Here is a 13,866-nt window from a genome sequence, read left to right on the forward strand (position 1 = left end):
ACCAAATTCATCCGCGTTGGATTTGGATTCTCTCCACTACTACGACTTAGCTTTGTTCTGTTCCTCACCGGCGTCGACGCCCGCCGCCATATCAACCACCACCTCCGAAGCCACCGCCACAGGGAGATTATACCGTTGTTGCAGTAAAAATTATGGAGGATCATTCTGACAAGAGCAAGCTTGATGCTTAACCATAGTTCTTCATCTGTCTTGTGCCCGACAAAACCAACAAGACTCTTTCCATTATTGACCGTGACATTGAAATGACCAAAGCAAATTTGGTGAACAACTAGGGTACCATTGCACGTTTCGGGACCAAGGAGTTCATGGAGGCATTGCAAGCTTGTGCTGATGTAATCCTGATAGGGGCAATGACATTATCTATTGGGCCCATACTAGCCCACAAACAAAGCCACTCCCCTTACGTACCTTTTGTTTCCTAAACTCACCCCTGTTTTTGCTTGTTTTTATTGTCCAACCTTGAGGACAAGGTTGTATTTCGAGCAGTGGGTAATGATAGCAATGTTGATAGCAATTCAGCAGAGAACCCAGACCACAACATAGAAGTTAATATCAACAACAACAGACACTAAGTGGTTGCAGACCCTCCACTTTAGTTAGTTACAACATTTCACTAGTTAGTTAAACAAGATAATTATGTTATAACCATTTCCAATTATGTTAGAGCAATTAGTATAAACATATCAAGTAGTGAAATGAATAAAGCATCAAAACAATTATCTCAATTAATTTTCCTTCTTAGTTTCTAAGCAGTAGTATTAGTTTCTTAGCAGTAGTAATAGAGTAGTTGTTCCCAACAATTATACCCTAAACAATGTACATAACTGATGTATATGGAGAGACATTAATGTGATGTCCATAAAGAAAAAAATGACAAAAATAAATTAAAGTGGTTTTTGACATATACAAGACTCGTAGATGAAAAAAGAAAGCGAATTAAATTGTTTTTAGTTATGTGAAAAGGGATAGAGACAACAAGAGAAAATATTAGAGAAAATTATTGAAAAGGATCTTGTAGTAAAGAATATTTTGAAGGATTTGATTTTAACTAATTCAAATGGTATTATGTGATTCAGGAATAAAGCTTTTGTTGTTATGTAATTAGTCACACATGTCTATTGATTTATATATATTTATACTTCTATTAAATAAAAAATAATAGTACAAGTATTTAAATTATATAATTTTTTATTAAGAGTTTCTAGTTCGGCTAACTAGATAATGTACGCAATTTGTTATAACTCCTATCTTTAATTTCTAATTTCTATGTATAAAAAAATTATATAATTTTTGTATGGTGATAAATTGATAAATGTATGGGGAAAATTTTTTAATATTTAATTTTGAATTTCGCATGTATAAACATACATAAATGTGTGTGTTTCTGAAGCGCAAAATGTGTTGGCCCAAATTGAATGTTCCATATTCTTAAAGAAAATCTTACATTGGACCAATGGACTCAGCGGCTCAAAGTACCAAAAAGAGAAAAAGTCCCCAGTTGTTTTCTCTCAATCTCGTTGCTCTTTTTCTCTGATGCTATGCATCTTTCATTTTTTTTTCTTCTTTAGTTTTTTCTTTTCCTAAACTCTTCACAAGTTCTCTCTCTTTGCCTCACGCTTGTCTCTCAAATTATCTGTTTTTTTTTTTTAAAAAAAAAAAACTCAATTCTCTAATGTTTTCACCTTCTGGATACCAATTCTGCGTGACGTTAAAATGAGGGAGAAGATTAATAATCTAATTTTAATCCAATGGTGGAGACGCTTCCTCTCTCCTGATCCGATGGATCATTTTTAAAGGGATTAACTTATATTGGGTGGAGTATTTAGTAAGCTAAAAAGAAAAACGTGTTAAGCTAGCAGCTGTGTTACCCAAATTGGACTGGGTGTGTGTTTTTGGTCCACAAGAAAAATAAGACTAATAATCCAACTAATTATCTTACTAACTCAAAAATCTAATTATCTATAAACGTACTTATTTAATAACTTAATCTAATGAACTAATTAAAATTTTCACACATTTAATTAATTTTTTTGAGATAAACTCGTTTAATTAATTAATTTAACCTTCACCTAATCTTTTTATTAAACTTCATATTAAATTTTTAAAGCTTTACAAAAATTTATTTCAATTTATGCACAATTCTTTAATTTATTTAAATTTTCATAGTTTTCTAAGCTAATTTCTATGGCTCTTTTTAATTACATTAATTTGGCACAAATATAATTACAATACTATTATTTAAACTCAAATCAATAACATTATTAGCAAATAAAAGAGGATGTTGCAAACTACACTTTAATGAACTAAAATTTGAAATTCAAGACTTCTAATTAAGTTAAACAAAACATCCATCGATTAGTTTACGCACTTAGGGATGATTTTGCTAGTCATAGGATGAAAATTGTACAAATATTGAAACGAGTGATTAAGAAAAAAAACAAGCATGATCTATTTTATAAAATCAGCACCATATTTTAATCCCTTTGAAAAAAAACCGTATCACCACTTTTCCATGATGTAACGATATTTAGGGGATAAAAATCATTGGATTGTTCATGCATAATTTCTTTCCTGGTTAAAATGAAGATGTTCTGATGTTCATACTACTTAATAGTTAATAGTGTCAATTTGCATTTAGTTTAATTTTTCCTTAAAAAAGAACTTCGTGTAAATTCGCTAAAGTTAATTAACTATTACTTTTTCATTTACGTGTTTAGTCATTCTTATTGACGAAAATCAAACACCGAAACACGTTATTAATAGTTTTCTTTCTTTGTTTTTTTTTTCTTTGCATATTGAAAAGTTGGCAAAGAGAGCAAGTAAGCCACTGCTATTAGCCATATTTTTAATGGGTCACCAAGCAAGCCATCTATTTAAAATATTTTAGCTCAACAAACTGTAAACTTAGCTTTGAAGAATTATGTGCCTATAAACATCACTGATTGGACAACTTCATGTCATTGCAATTGTGATTTTGAGAACTATTTCCCTTCTTGCAGTGCGTGTGATGGATTTTGGTAGAAATTGTGACAATGGCAAGAATGACATGCAAGAAAAGAATACAATAATAGAATAAAATTGAAGTTAGAATCAACCTCTTGACTATTAATTCCAACTAATGCTCTTGCTTTGCTTCTTCACTTACTAGACTTTATATTTAATGCCAACCATAACTCACAATCATAGCCAATCAGTGCAACATTCTATGCCACTACTCTCCAACTATAATAAAATCATTTTTGTAATAATCATTTTTTATTGTAGAGTAGACTACTGCTTATTCTAATTAACTTTAATTAACTAATTCCCGAAATTTTATTTGGTTGTGTTGGGGGGGATGAGGATGTACTCACCTTATTATAATTTAAAACAAAAAACTACTTTTGAAAAATGAATTAAAATGCCAAAAAAATATTCTTTCACCCAACGGATTTTTTGGGGGTAAATTATAAATGATAAGGTTACAACTATAATGAAATAAAGAAATTTATAATTAAAAATGAATTTATTTATTATTTTTTTTGTGATTATATACAAAAACTTTTTGAGATACTCTTTATTATTTTAGAGCCAACAAAGTGAAAAAATTGAAGCGATAAGAAGAATAGAATGTCACAAAGTATCTCACCAAAATAGTAAAGAATCTTAACACTGTAAACAGGAACTTACAACTGTTAAACGTGAAATTCCACCCAAAAAAGGAAACCACGACGGTAAAAAGAAACTTTATAAAAAGGTTCTAACACACTCGAATTTATTGATCTTTTGATTATTAGAAATAACAAGTTTTTAAGTTTTATTTTTTATTTAATGAATCACAACCGTTATTTTTTTAATTTCTAAGCATTGTTAATTAATATTAGAAACTGAGTGCATTAAAAAATTAATACTCTTCATGTCAGCATATTAACTATTCAATGACAAAAAAAATACTTTTTTTAGATGATTAATGAGAAAAAATACTAATAAGATACTTTTTTTTAACATATTTTATTATGAGTTTAATAATTATGTATGAATGTACTTGGGTGTGTTAGTGGGATGGGATTTCTTCTCGACACAAAAATAAAGTGACAAAGCGATAAAAGCAAGACATCAGAACCACTTTCGTCCCTCCAATTCAAAAAAAGTAAAAAATAAAAACAAAACAAAATCATATACGGTTGAATGATTGTTTGTCCCAATTTTCAATTGGGACACGACCTTTTTTCTTTGGCAATGCATGTGAGTGAAGAAGGACTGACATAGAGAGAGAGTGAAACGGTGCCTATTCTGAAAGTCGTCTCCACGTTCTCCTTTGCGCATATTGTGGGGTGTGCTGTGCTGTGTGTGCCACTATTGTCATATTCCGCAAAATGAGCTTTTTCCTGTAGAGTTCTGAACCTTCCTTTCTTTTGTACATGCAAGGACCCTCTTGGCCGATATTGCTGAAGGTTGCATTTTTAGGTCATTAGTGAGTTTCGGAGATCTGGGTATGTTGCAAGCTGCATTTTGGCAACGCCAGTGTGTTAGAGCAGTGACAAATCTGGGCCATAATAATGCTTGAAGATTAGATGCTCCTTGATTTGCAAAAAGGTTTTGTTTCATAAGCTGGGTTTCTTTTCCCCCACTGAATTTGCTTTTTGTCAGGTGTTGTACCCTACAAAAGCATTAGCTTTTCTTGAAAGTAGTTTGTGGGTATTGACTTTTTGCACTTTGCCAAAGTTAAGTTTTTTTTATTATTTTTTATTTTCAAGAAATTGGGTTGTCTTGGTCGTTGTGTTGTTGTTTTTTTTTTTCTCTGAAGAAATTTGAGCATTGCCAGTGGAATGGTTGATCTGAAATCTTAAGTTGATGCTTGATATGGGGTGTTGTGATGAAATTTGATTCTGGGAAAAGATCGGAAATTGGAGAGTTTTAGTGAGTGGTTTTGGAAAGTATCATCATCAAAGTAGTGGTGACGGAATTGTTTAACTTTAACTAGTACATTTTGTTCTTGAGGGAAGATTTGTGCAGTGATGGCTTCAGCAAACCCTTCCCCAAATGCTTCCCCTGTTGCAGTGCCTCCAGCACTTGGTGCTATTTTATCACCACCTCCTTCTTCATCTTCTCCAACAAACACTTCCACCCCACCATCACCTCCCAGTTCTTCTCAGCCTAATCAAACACAAACACAAACACCCAATTCCCCTGCTCCTTCATCTCCTTCTGACCCTTCTGCTCCACCTCCTTCTCCTCCTCAGGCAGTGCCATTAACCCCTCCTCCTTCCATATCACTGTCTCCTCCACCATCATCTACACCACCACCAACTTTGCCCCCTCCATCACCACCTGATTCTCCACCACCATTGCCACCTGCATCTCCAACCCCACCAGTTACAACATCTCCCCCCTCACCACCAGCTACCACATCCCCTCCTCCAGCTGAAACTCCACCTTCCCTTCCAAATTTGTCTCCACCATCTCCACCAGCCGGTTCCCCTCCTCCTCAATCACCTCCCACAACAATTCCACCTCCCTCTCGACCGATTTCGCCATCTCCTCCTCCTCCGGCCAATTTTCCAAGGCCACCAACCACTAGAACTCCTCCAGAGAAAGAAAATCCACCAAAAACTACTCCTTCACATGCATCTCCTCCATCAGTTTCTGAAACTCCTCCTAAACCTCCTTCCTCTGATGTTCCCCCTCCATCCACATTGCCTTCAACTCCTCCTTCAGACCCTTCAGGATCTTCACCTCCAGCTTCTTTGCCTGATCCCCCAACTAATAAAACAGTGGTGGGGGGTCCGAAGGTGTCGCTACCCTCTCTTCCAACTGAGAAACCCACTGCTAGACCTACTAATGATGGTACTAACAGTATGTCTTCAAACAACACACCTTCACATTCTGGAGGGTTGAGCACTGGAGGATCTGTGGCTATTGGAATTGTAGTTGGTTTTATTGTCCTCAGCCTTCTTGTTATGGCTGTGTGGTTTGCACAGAAGAAAAAGAAGAAGGGAACAGGATCAAGAGGTAGTTATGCTGCTCCTTCTCCATTTACCTCATCCCACAATTCAGGTATTTCATCGTGTTATGTACTACCAACTACTACATTAGGAATGTATTATCTTGTTGGTTCTTCAATGTTGTTTGTTGTTAACCTTGAAAATTTGTTACTGAGATAAATATCAAAAGAATTTCCCAGTAGTGCTTAAACTTGAATTAGATACTCTCAGATATAATGGATTCTGTTTCCTGGATACTTCAATAATGCATCAGAAGTCCTGCAATTCTAGGTCTTAAATTATTCATTAAAGACTCCAAACCAGAAGTCCATTGTCAATGTATCAATCTCCATTACCACCTAATACCAATTTCTCTTCCTTTAAGATGGGGTTCATTTATTTGATTTTGCATGTCTCTATATCCATAATTGTTGGGCATTACATTATTGCTTGCTATCTCTGGGTAAATACAATTAATCTGATACTTGAAAGGGGTGGTTTTAGTTTATGGTGTTTGTAGTTGCCTATAAAAGATGTAAATGCTTCTCTGATCTTCATGGCCTAGAACTGGTCTAGAAGTCATTTTTACTCTGCATTTTGTTATTTTGTTCCATTTTGCTTTATTGCCAGCTTAAATCAAATCAATGCAATTACTGATCTATTTATTTTCATTAATAATATGCCTTTGTTGAACCCTCAATCTCTGTTGCAAGACACTAGAATTGGGTTAGTTAGTGGTGACAGCTTTGGGTAGTTTGTACAGCTTTTTATTCATTTAAACCTCCATGCTGTCCTTGTAACACCTCACAAAAAAATCTATGTTGCGTTCTTGGTGGCAACTTTGGTTTCTACATTATTTGTGACAAATTTTGGCCGAGTAAAATAATTAAGCTGGACAATTCTTGTTAGACTTTGTTTTGTTCTAAAAGAATTTGGAATGATAGTTTCTTTATGTTTAAATGACATGGCACTATACCACAGGCATTTGTTTATAGTAGCTTTATAAATTCAGCTACAATTTATGTGTAAATGGACACTAGAATAATCCTTTTGAACATTGATATTCTCTTCTAGGTACCTTATTCTTGAGGCCGCAGTCTCCGGCCAACTTTTTAGGTAGTGGCTCTGGTAGTGATTTTGTATATTCTCCATCAGAGCCTGGTGGTGTAAGTAGTTCAAGATCATGGTTCACATATGAAGAACTTATTCAAGCTACAAATGGGTTTTCAGCACAAAATTTGTTGGGAGAAGGTGGATTTGGCTGTGTTTATAAAGGTTTGCTGATAGATGGAAGAGAAGTAGCTGTGAAACAGCTCAAAATTGGTGGTGGGCAAGGGGAACGCGAATTCAGGGCAGAAGTTGAGATTATTAGCCGTGTACATCATCGTCATCTGGTTTCTTTAGTTGGTTACTGTATATCCGAGCATCAGAGATTGCTTGTATATGACTATGTTCCCAACGATACTCTTCATTACCATCTCCACGGTTAGATACATATCTCTGATTAAATAATTTGAATAGACAACAATAATTAATTCATCACAAATTTACAACACAAGCTATAAAACATATACACTGACACAGGGACCTACCAATTTCTAAAAGGAAAATGAGTGTTTGACATCCCTTTTTAGAGAGGGGTGTAGAAGATGAGGTCTGATCATAATTTTATATATAAACTTCACCGTTTACAAAATCTTGATGTATGTCACATGTACCGATATTTGTTATTTTATAACCCCCTTCCAGAAAACATGGAGCATAATTTCTGTTGACATTTTTTAAAATATTTTCTGAATGAACTCTCGTCCAAGTAGTTCTAGCCATGTACAATTACATGCTCAATCAAAGCAGTTTACTAGTTTGACAGTAGCACCCCTGCCTTATATTCATTTTTTATTTTTTAAAATTGCTTAAAAGTTTATAACAGAGCTATGCTTATTTCTTTTTATATATCCATGTCATGTCTATGCGACTATGCTGCACCCCACCTTGCAAAGCCAAAATAAAATGGACACATACTTGTTGGATGTGTCATTACTCATTAATGTGTTGTACTAAGGTTGTGTCAAGCAAACAGGTGTCCAACACACGTACATGGCATCAAAAGGGTGTTTCCATGCTTTATGGAGATATGTTTGATATCTCCTTTTGATAAATCATGGAAGTATCATTAATAAAGTTCATTTATTTGTGTGATCACGAATGATTTGAACCCTCCTTTTTTAAAATTTTAATTTTAATATTTCAGTGATGAACTTCAAGAATATTTAAAAATTATGGATTATATAATTTTATTAGTATTCACTATGGTAATAGAAACACATGATTTATTGTTTTTCTGTGAATTCATCATTATCACCATTGTTGTTGCTCCTGAGTTTAAATCCAAGTAGGTTGCTCAGTAAGTTCCCATCATTGTTATAAATCCATGTTTTAGGTTTAAGGACTTAATAGTTCATCTAAAATTTAATCTTAAAATGTGACCAGTAAATTTAAATTTTTGCAGGTGAAAATAGACCAGTTCTAGATTGGCCTACCAGAGTCAAGGTTGCTGCTGGTGCAGCTCGTGGAATAGCTTACTTGCATGAAGACTGTAAGTTTCTTCTTTTTCATAGTATTCTCATGTATATAATTATCCACAGAAGACAAGGTGTTTCCATGGCACTACATGTTCCTTTTATGCTTGGAGACGTTCTTTTAAAATATATATTTTTCTTTAAACTAAGTACACTGGGATCTGTAGAAATTTTGCAACCATAATTAAGATGCTAACAGCAGACATGGTTGCATTATTTTTTATTGCACATTCACATGCTTTTACACTTTATCTTTTTGGGTTTTATAGCATATTACACAGCTTATCTTCTTATTTCTTGTTAATTAATTTATCAGGTCATCCACGCATTATTCATCGAGATATTAAGTCATCAAACATCCTACTTGATCTCAACTATGAAGCTCAAGTAAGCTACTCTTATAATCTGTACCTCTGATGCAGAATACATTTTGAAATTTTTGATGAAGTCTGTTTAGTAAATTGATTCATGCTTAAAGGCCAACTTGTGCTCATTGGCATCTTCAATTATTTTTTTGATTGTGACTTCATTTTTTTTGGTATGATCTGGTCGTCAGGTTTCGGACTTTGGGCTTGCAAAATTGGCATTAGATTCAAATACACATGTAACTACACGTGTAATGGGAACCTTTGGGTAGGTTCTTTGTCTATAATGTAGCTTGAGTCACATAATTTAGTGTTTATTAACGGAATCCTATTATTAGCCCTTAAATTTTACTGTGTTCAGACTATCTGTATTGATTATCTGAATAAATGTAAATCAAATTGAAACCTTTTCATCTTAATTTTTCCCCTCTCATGTTGTATCTTGTTTGGATATTATTTATTGATCTTTGATCTAATATGCCTTGTTTTAAGGCATTTTTGATTCACATGAAGCTGAGAGTCTTTTGGATATTGATAACACTCAAGTATGAACTGTTCCTATTCTAAGTATACCTAATGGGAATAATGGTCTGAATTGCCAGGTACATGGCACCAGAATATGCGACAAGTGGAAAACTTACTGAAAAGTCTGATGTATATTCTTTTGGGGTTGTGCTTTTGGAGCTAATTACAGGTCGGAAGCCTGTAGATGCATCTCAACCAATTGGTGATGAGAGCCTGGTTGAATGGGTGAGTCGCACTCGCATATTTCGCTTAACATTTGTTTGATTATGATTATTATTATTATTATTAGTAGTAGTAGTAGTAGTTCAGTGAAGGATTCCTATATTATTATTTGACACGGCTTCGTAGGTTTAGATATTATAAAACAACAAATCTTGTTTTCATCATTTTAAATTTTTGAAAACTGGAAATAAATTATAAAATAAAAAAACAAAGTAACGTTTTTACAATTATCAGTGGAAACATAGAATTGAAAATTTAGACACAGCATTCCAAACATCACAATTTTTTTCCTTGTTTTCTTTGAGCTGTGAGACATTCATAATAGATAACCTAGGAGCTGGAACGTGCAAGTGAATTTACCGAATTGAAGAAGTTGACGGTTAGACCAAATGGAAAAAAATAAAAATAAAGAGGAAGACAAGGAAGTGGCACACATGTTTCCTAGAGATAGAATTCTATTAATGGTTTTTTACCAAAATTTCCAATGTTGAACTGCTGAAGGATATATATATTTGTGATCAATTATACGATGAACTTGTACTTGCCTTTATTTGTTCACATAATAGTACTAAATCACATCACATGCATCTTCTTAGTTGTAATATAAAAGAAACAAGACAAGGGAATGGAATCCGAAGCACATTAATTTAAATTGCTCATTTTCATAATTATCAAACTTATTTCCAGGCTCGACCTCTGTTGACGGAAGCACTTGACAATGAGGACTTTGAAATTTTGGTGGATCCAAGACTGGGGAAGAACTACGATAGAAATGAAATGTTTCGGATGATCGAGGCTGCCGCAGCCTGTGTACGCCACTCATCGGTGAAGAGACCACGCATGAGTCAGGTAATTTTATTCTATGAACTTGAGCATGCCATGCCATGCAGGTCATACATATTTGTTGTGATTTTGAAGATGATAACTGTGCATACTTTGCACATTGCTGCTTCCTTCCCAGGTGGTGAGAGCTTTAGATTCCTTGGATGAGTTTACGGATCTCAATAACGGAATGAAACCGGGACAGAGTTCGGTGTTTGATTCGGCGCAGCAATCTGCACAAATCAGAATGTTTAGGAGGATGGCTTTTGGGAGCCAAGATAGTTCCAGTTTCTTCAATGAGTCTCAGAGTAGCTGGAGGAGTAGAGATCACGACCCAACAACTGTCTTCTCCCAAAATAAAACTGGGCATGGGAACGTTTGAGTGACATGACTCACTCACTCTTTCTTTAAGGGATTGCATGCACACAGCACCCACCTGTCAATGCATTTCCTGTGGTGTAAATCTCATTTTTACTATTTTTGTTCTCATTTTCCTAACATGATTTTGCTTGCTATGGCCCTTTGTATTCTTTGTAAATTGGGCTATTTGTTACATAACGCAATGTATTTATTTATTCATGTATAATACCATGATCGATCTGAATTCAACACTGCCCTTAAAATCACAATTTATGCTTCTATATTGTTTTTGTTTGTAGGGAAAGAGAGTAAAAAAGAGAGAAATGAACAATGAAATAACAAGAGTTTCACACTTTTACATCCAATTTTAATTCAAAATTTGTATTTCAATTCACTTTGTTTTCATTTCTTTTTACTTTGTTTCTAATTCATTGTGATATATGTGCTTGTTTGGTTCAAATTCTGCAATGTGTTAGACCCACGTCAAATTGGAAGTAGTATTCTCCAAGTTTCTGATGATCTTCTCCAACAAATTGACAAAGGAGGGAGGTGGAAGAAAAGGAGAATGAGGGTTGATTGAGCGGCACATAAGGAAGAGGAGGGGCTAAGGTTGTGGGGGCAATTTTATCCATTCAAATCTTTTCACCTTCCTGTGGATTATGGGCTATGGACTATGGAGTACAGATGCAAAAAAGAGAGTATAGGAAGCAATAGCCCATAGGAGTGGTCTTAATGGACCTATCAACTAGTAATAGACCCATTTAACCATAGTTTGGTGGAAATAATGAGGGCTTTGTTAGCCTCCATGCTTGTATGTATTTGTTTTTCTTTCAAAAATACCCTTGAACTACATATTTTTCATTGTTCACAGTATATAATAAAAACATTTTTTCATTTTATTATAGGGGTTTGTCGAAGCAATACAAAATGGAAAGAATAAATAACACTCTCTTCCCTTGCTATTCCTTTTAACTTAAAAATTAAACTATCTTTCCTTGACAAATTTGAGTGCATGACATTTTACTCTTTTCTTTTATAAAAAAAGCTTATATATATATATATATATAAGAGGTCAAGTTACTTAAAAGAGTAAAACAAAAAAAAAGAAATGAAGTTGCTCAAAAAGTAAAGTCAATCTTTTATTATTTGAAAATCTAAACATTTTTATCATTTTCTAAACCACATATCCTGTCACATAAGATCTCTACGTCAATATGTAAACAGTGCATATTAGTATCAAAATGTTACATTATAGTCAATTTGATGTGTTAAAGTTAAGATTTAAAATTAATGATCAATTTATAATTTATAATAATTCACATATTTTACTCAATTAATTAAGCTATATTTTCTTGATAAATTAATGGTCAATAATAGCATGACAGCATGATCAAAATTGATTAATTTTATAACTAGAGGATTAAATAGGCATTTTTTTTCTTCAAAAAAGGACCAAAATTACATATTGAGACTATACAACGACTTGAAGTGCAATGAAACCAAATAAAAAACAAAAAAAAATATTAAAAAATGAGAAGTAAAAAATCAAAAAAGAACTAACATGCTTTTATAAAATAAATAATCGACTAATTCTATGAAGCAATGATTCTCTTAGTTTTTCATTTTCCGAATAATTCTTTTAGTAAAGCGTTAACTATATACACCATTTATACTTTCTGAAAAATAATAAAGATATACAAATATTATAGAAATAAGGATAAATGGTAACTTTCAACGATAAAATTTATAATTAATTAGTCTCTAAATGTAAAATATGTAACAGTTATAACCTGTTATTGTCAAATTAATATTTAAACATTATAAATTAATATCAAATTAATCATCTGAAAATATATTTAATATCAAATTATTCCTTAAATATTATAACTTAATAATCAAATCATTACATAAAACTTAACATCAGGACATATTGTGGCATTTTCCTGAAGTTGCCACCAGAAAGCTGTGATTACATGAAATGCAACGTATGGACGCGGCTATATCTAAAGAAGAAAACTGTTTTGGTGTTGGCATATGCATCCGAGACGAGCATGTTCTGAAGGCAAAAACATTTGTTCAAAGGCATTCCATCACCAGCTGAAGCGGAGAGCATGGCTTTATTGCAAGCAATATTCAATGGGTATCTCACTTGGCTTATCAAAAGGTTATTTTCGAAAGGCATTGTAAGATGGTTGTTGACTACACCAATCATGTTTCTACTGGCATATCTTGCTTGCATGTTCTTCTAGCAAAATGTAGCGCATTTTTTTTATTAGGGCTTTGACCATTTTATACTTGTAACTATGTCTTTTACCTTGTTCCCTTCTTGTATTCCATCTTTGATTCTGAATGATATATCATAAATGTATTTTCCAAAAAAAAAAAACACCGAGTCTAATTAAATAACCTATAATATCTATAACTATATAACAAAATTACAGATTTTGTTTTCGAATAAAATAAAGAAAAAAGACCCACAACAAACTTTAATTTGTACCCCCACAATTTTATGATTTTATTACCATAATCCGATGGGTCAAATTAAAACAACTATAATATCTACATTTAACAAAATTACATATTATGCTTTCGAATCGAAAAAACAAAAAAAAAAAGTCTCAAACCACACTATGTAGTTTGTACCCCACAAATAATTACTATACTTACTAGATCGGTGTTGCTGACTATTGTCCTTAGGTATTTATTGGTTAAAGAATTAAAAAATATTTATGATGTAAATTATAAGAGATTGTAAAAAAAAAAAAACTTATAGGCAACATAATTTTTTATCTCCCAAGAAAAATAGTATAATTTTTCATCTCTTAATAAAAATATTTTTATTTTAAGTTTCTTAAGCAATACTTTTAGCATTTGTTTATTGGCAAAGAAAATCATTATATAAAAGGAATACCCTAGCCTGTAGTTTACAAAAGCCTTTAAATAAACTATGTCTTCATCCAATCCGTCTCGTCCCCGTATAAGGTTGCATCATGTTTTATTTGAGTAAAA

The 13,866-nt window shown here is 33.1% G+C and overlaps 1 protein-coding gene across 1 annotated transcript; it reads left to right on the plus strand.

The window, feature by feature from the left end:
- Positions 1-4,168: 4,168 nt before the first annotated feature.
- Positions 4,169-11,209, plus strand: LOC114395680 (proline-rich receptor-like protein kinase PERK8). Its single transcript, XM_028357511.1, has 8 exons — positions 4,169-6,057; positions 7,059-7,469; positions 8,494-8,580; positions 8,880-8,950; positions 9,120-9,196; positions 9,531-9,678; positions 10,363-10,524; positions 10,637-11,209. Exons 1-8 carry the CDS (start codon positions 5,019-5,021, stop codon positions 10,877-10,879), a joined length of 2,238 nt encoding a protein of 745 aa, XP_028213312.1. The 5' UTR covers positions 4,169-5,018; the 3' UTR covers positions 10,880-11,209.
- The last annotated feature ends 2,657 nt before the right edge of the window (positions 11,210-13,866 follow it).

Source organism: Glycine soja, chromosome 18 (assembly GCF_004193775.1).
Source record: "Glycine soja cultivar W05 chromosome 18, ASM419377v2, whole genome shotgun sequence".
NCBI lineage: Eukaryota > Viridiplantae > Streptophyta > Magnoliopsida > Fabales > Fabaceae > Glycine > Glycine soja.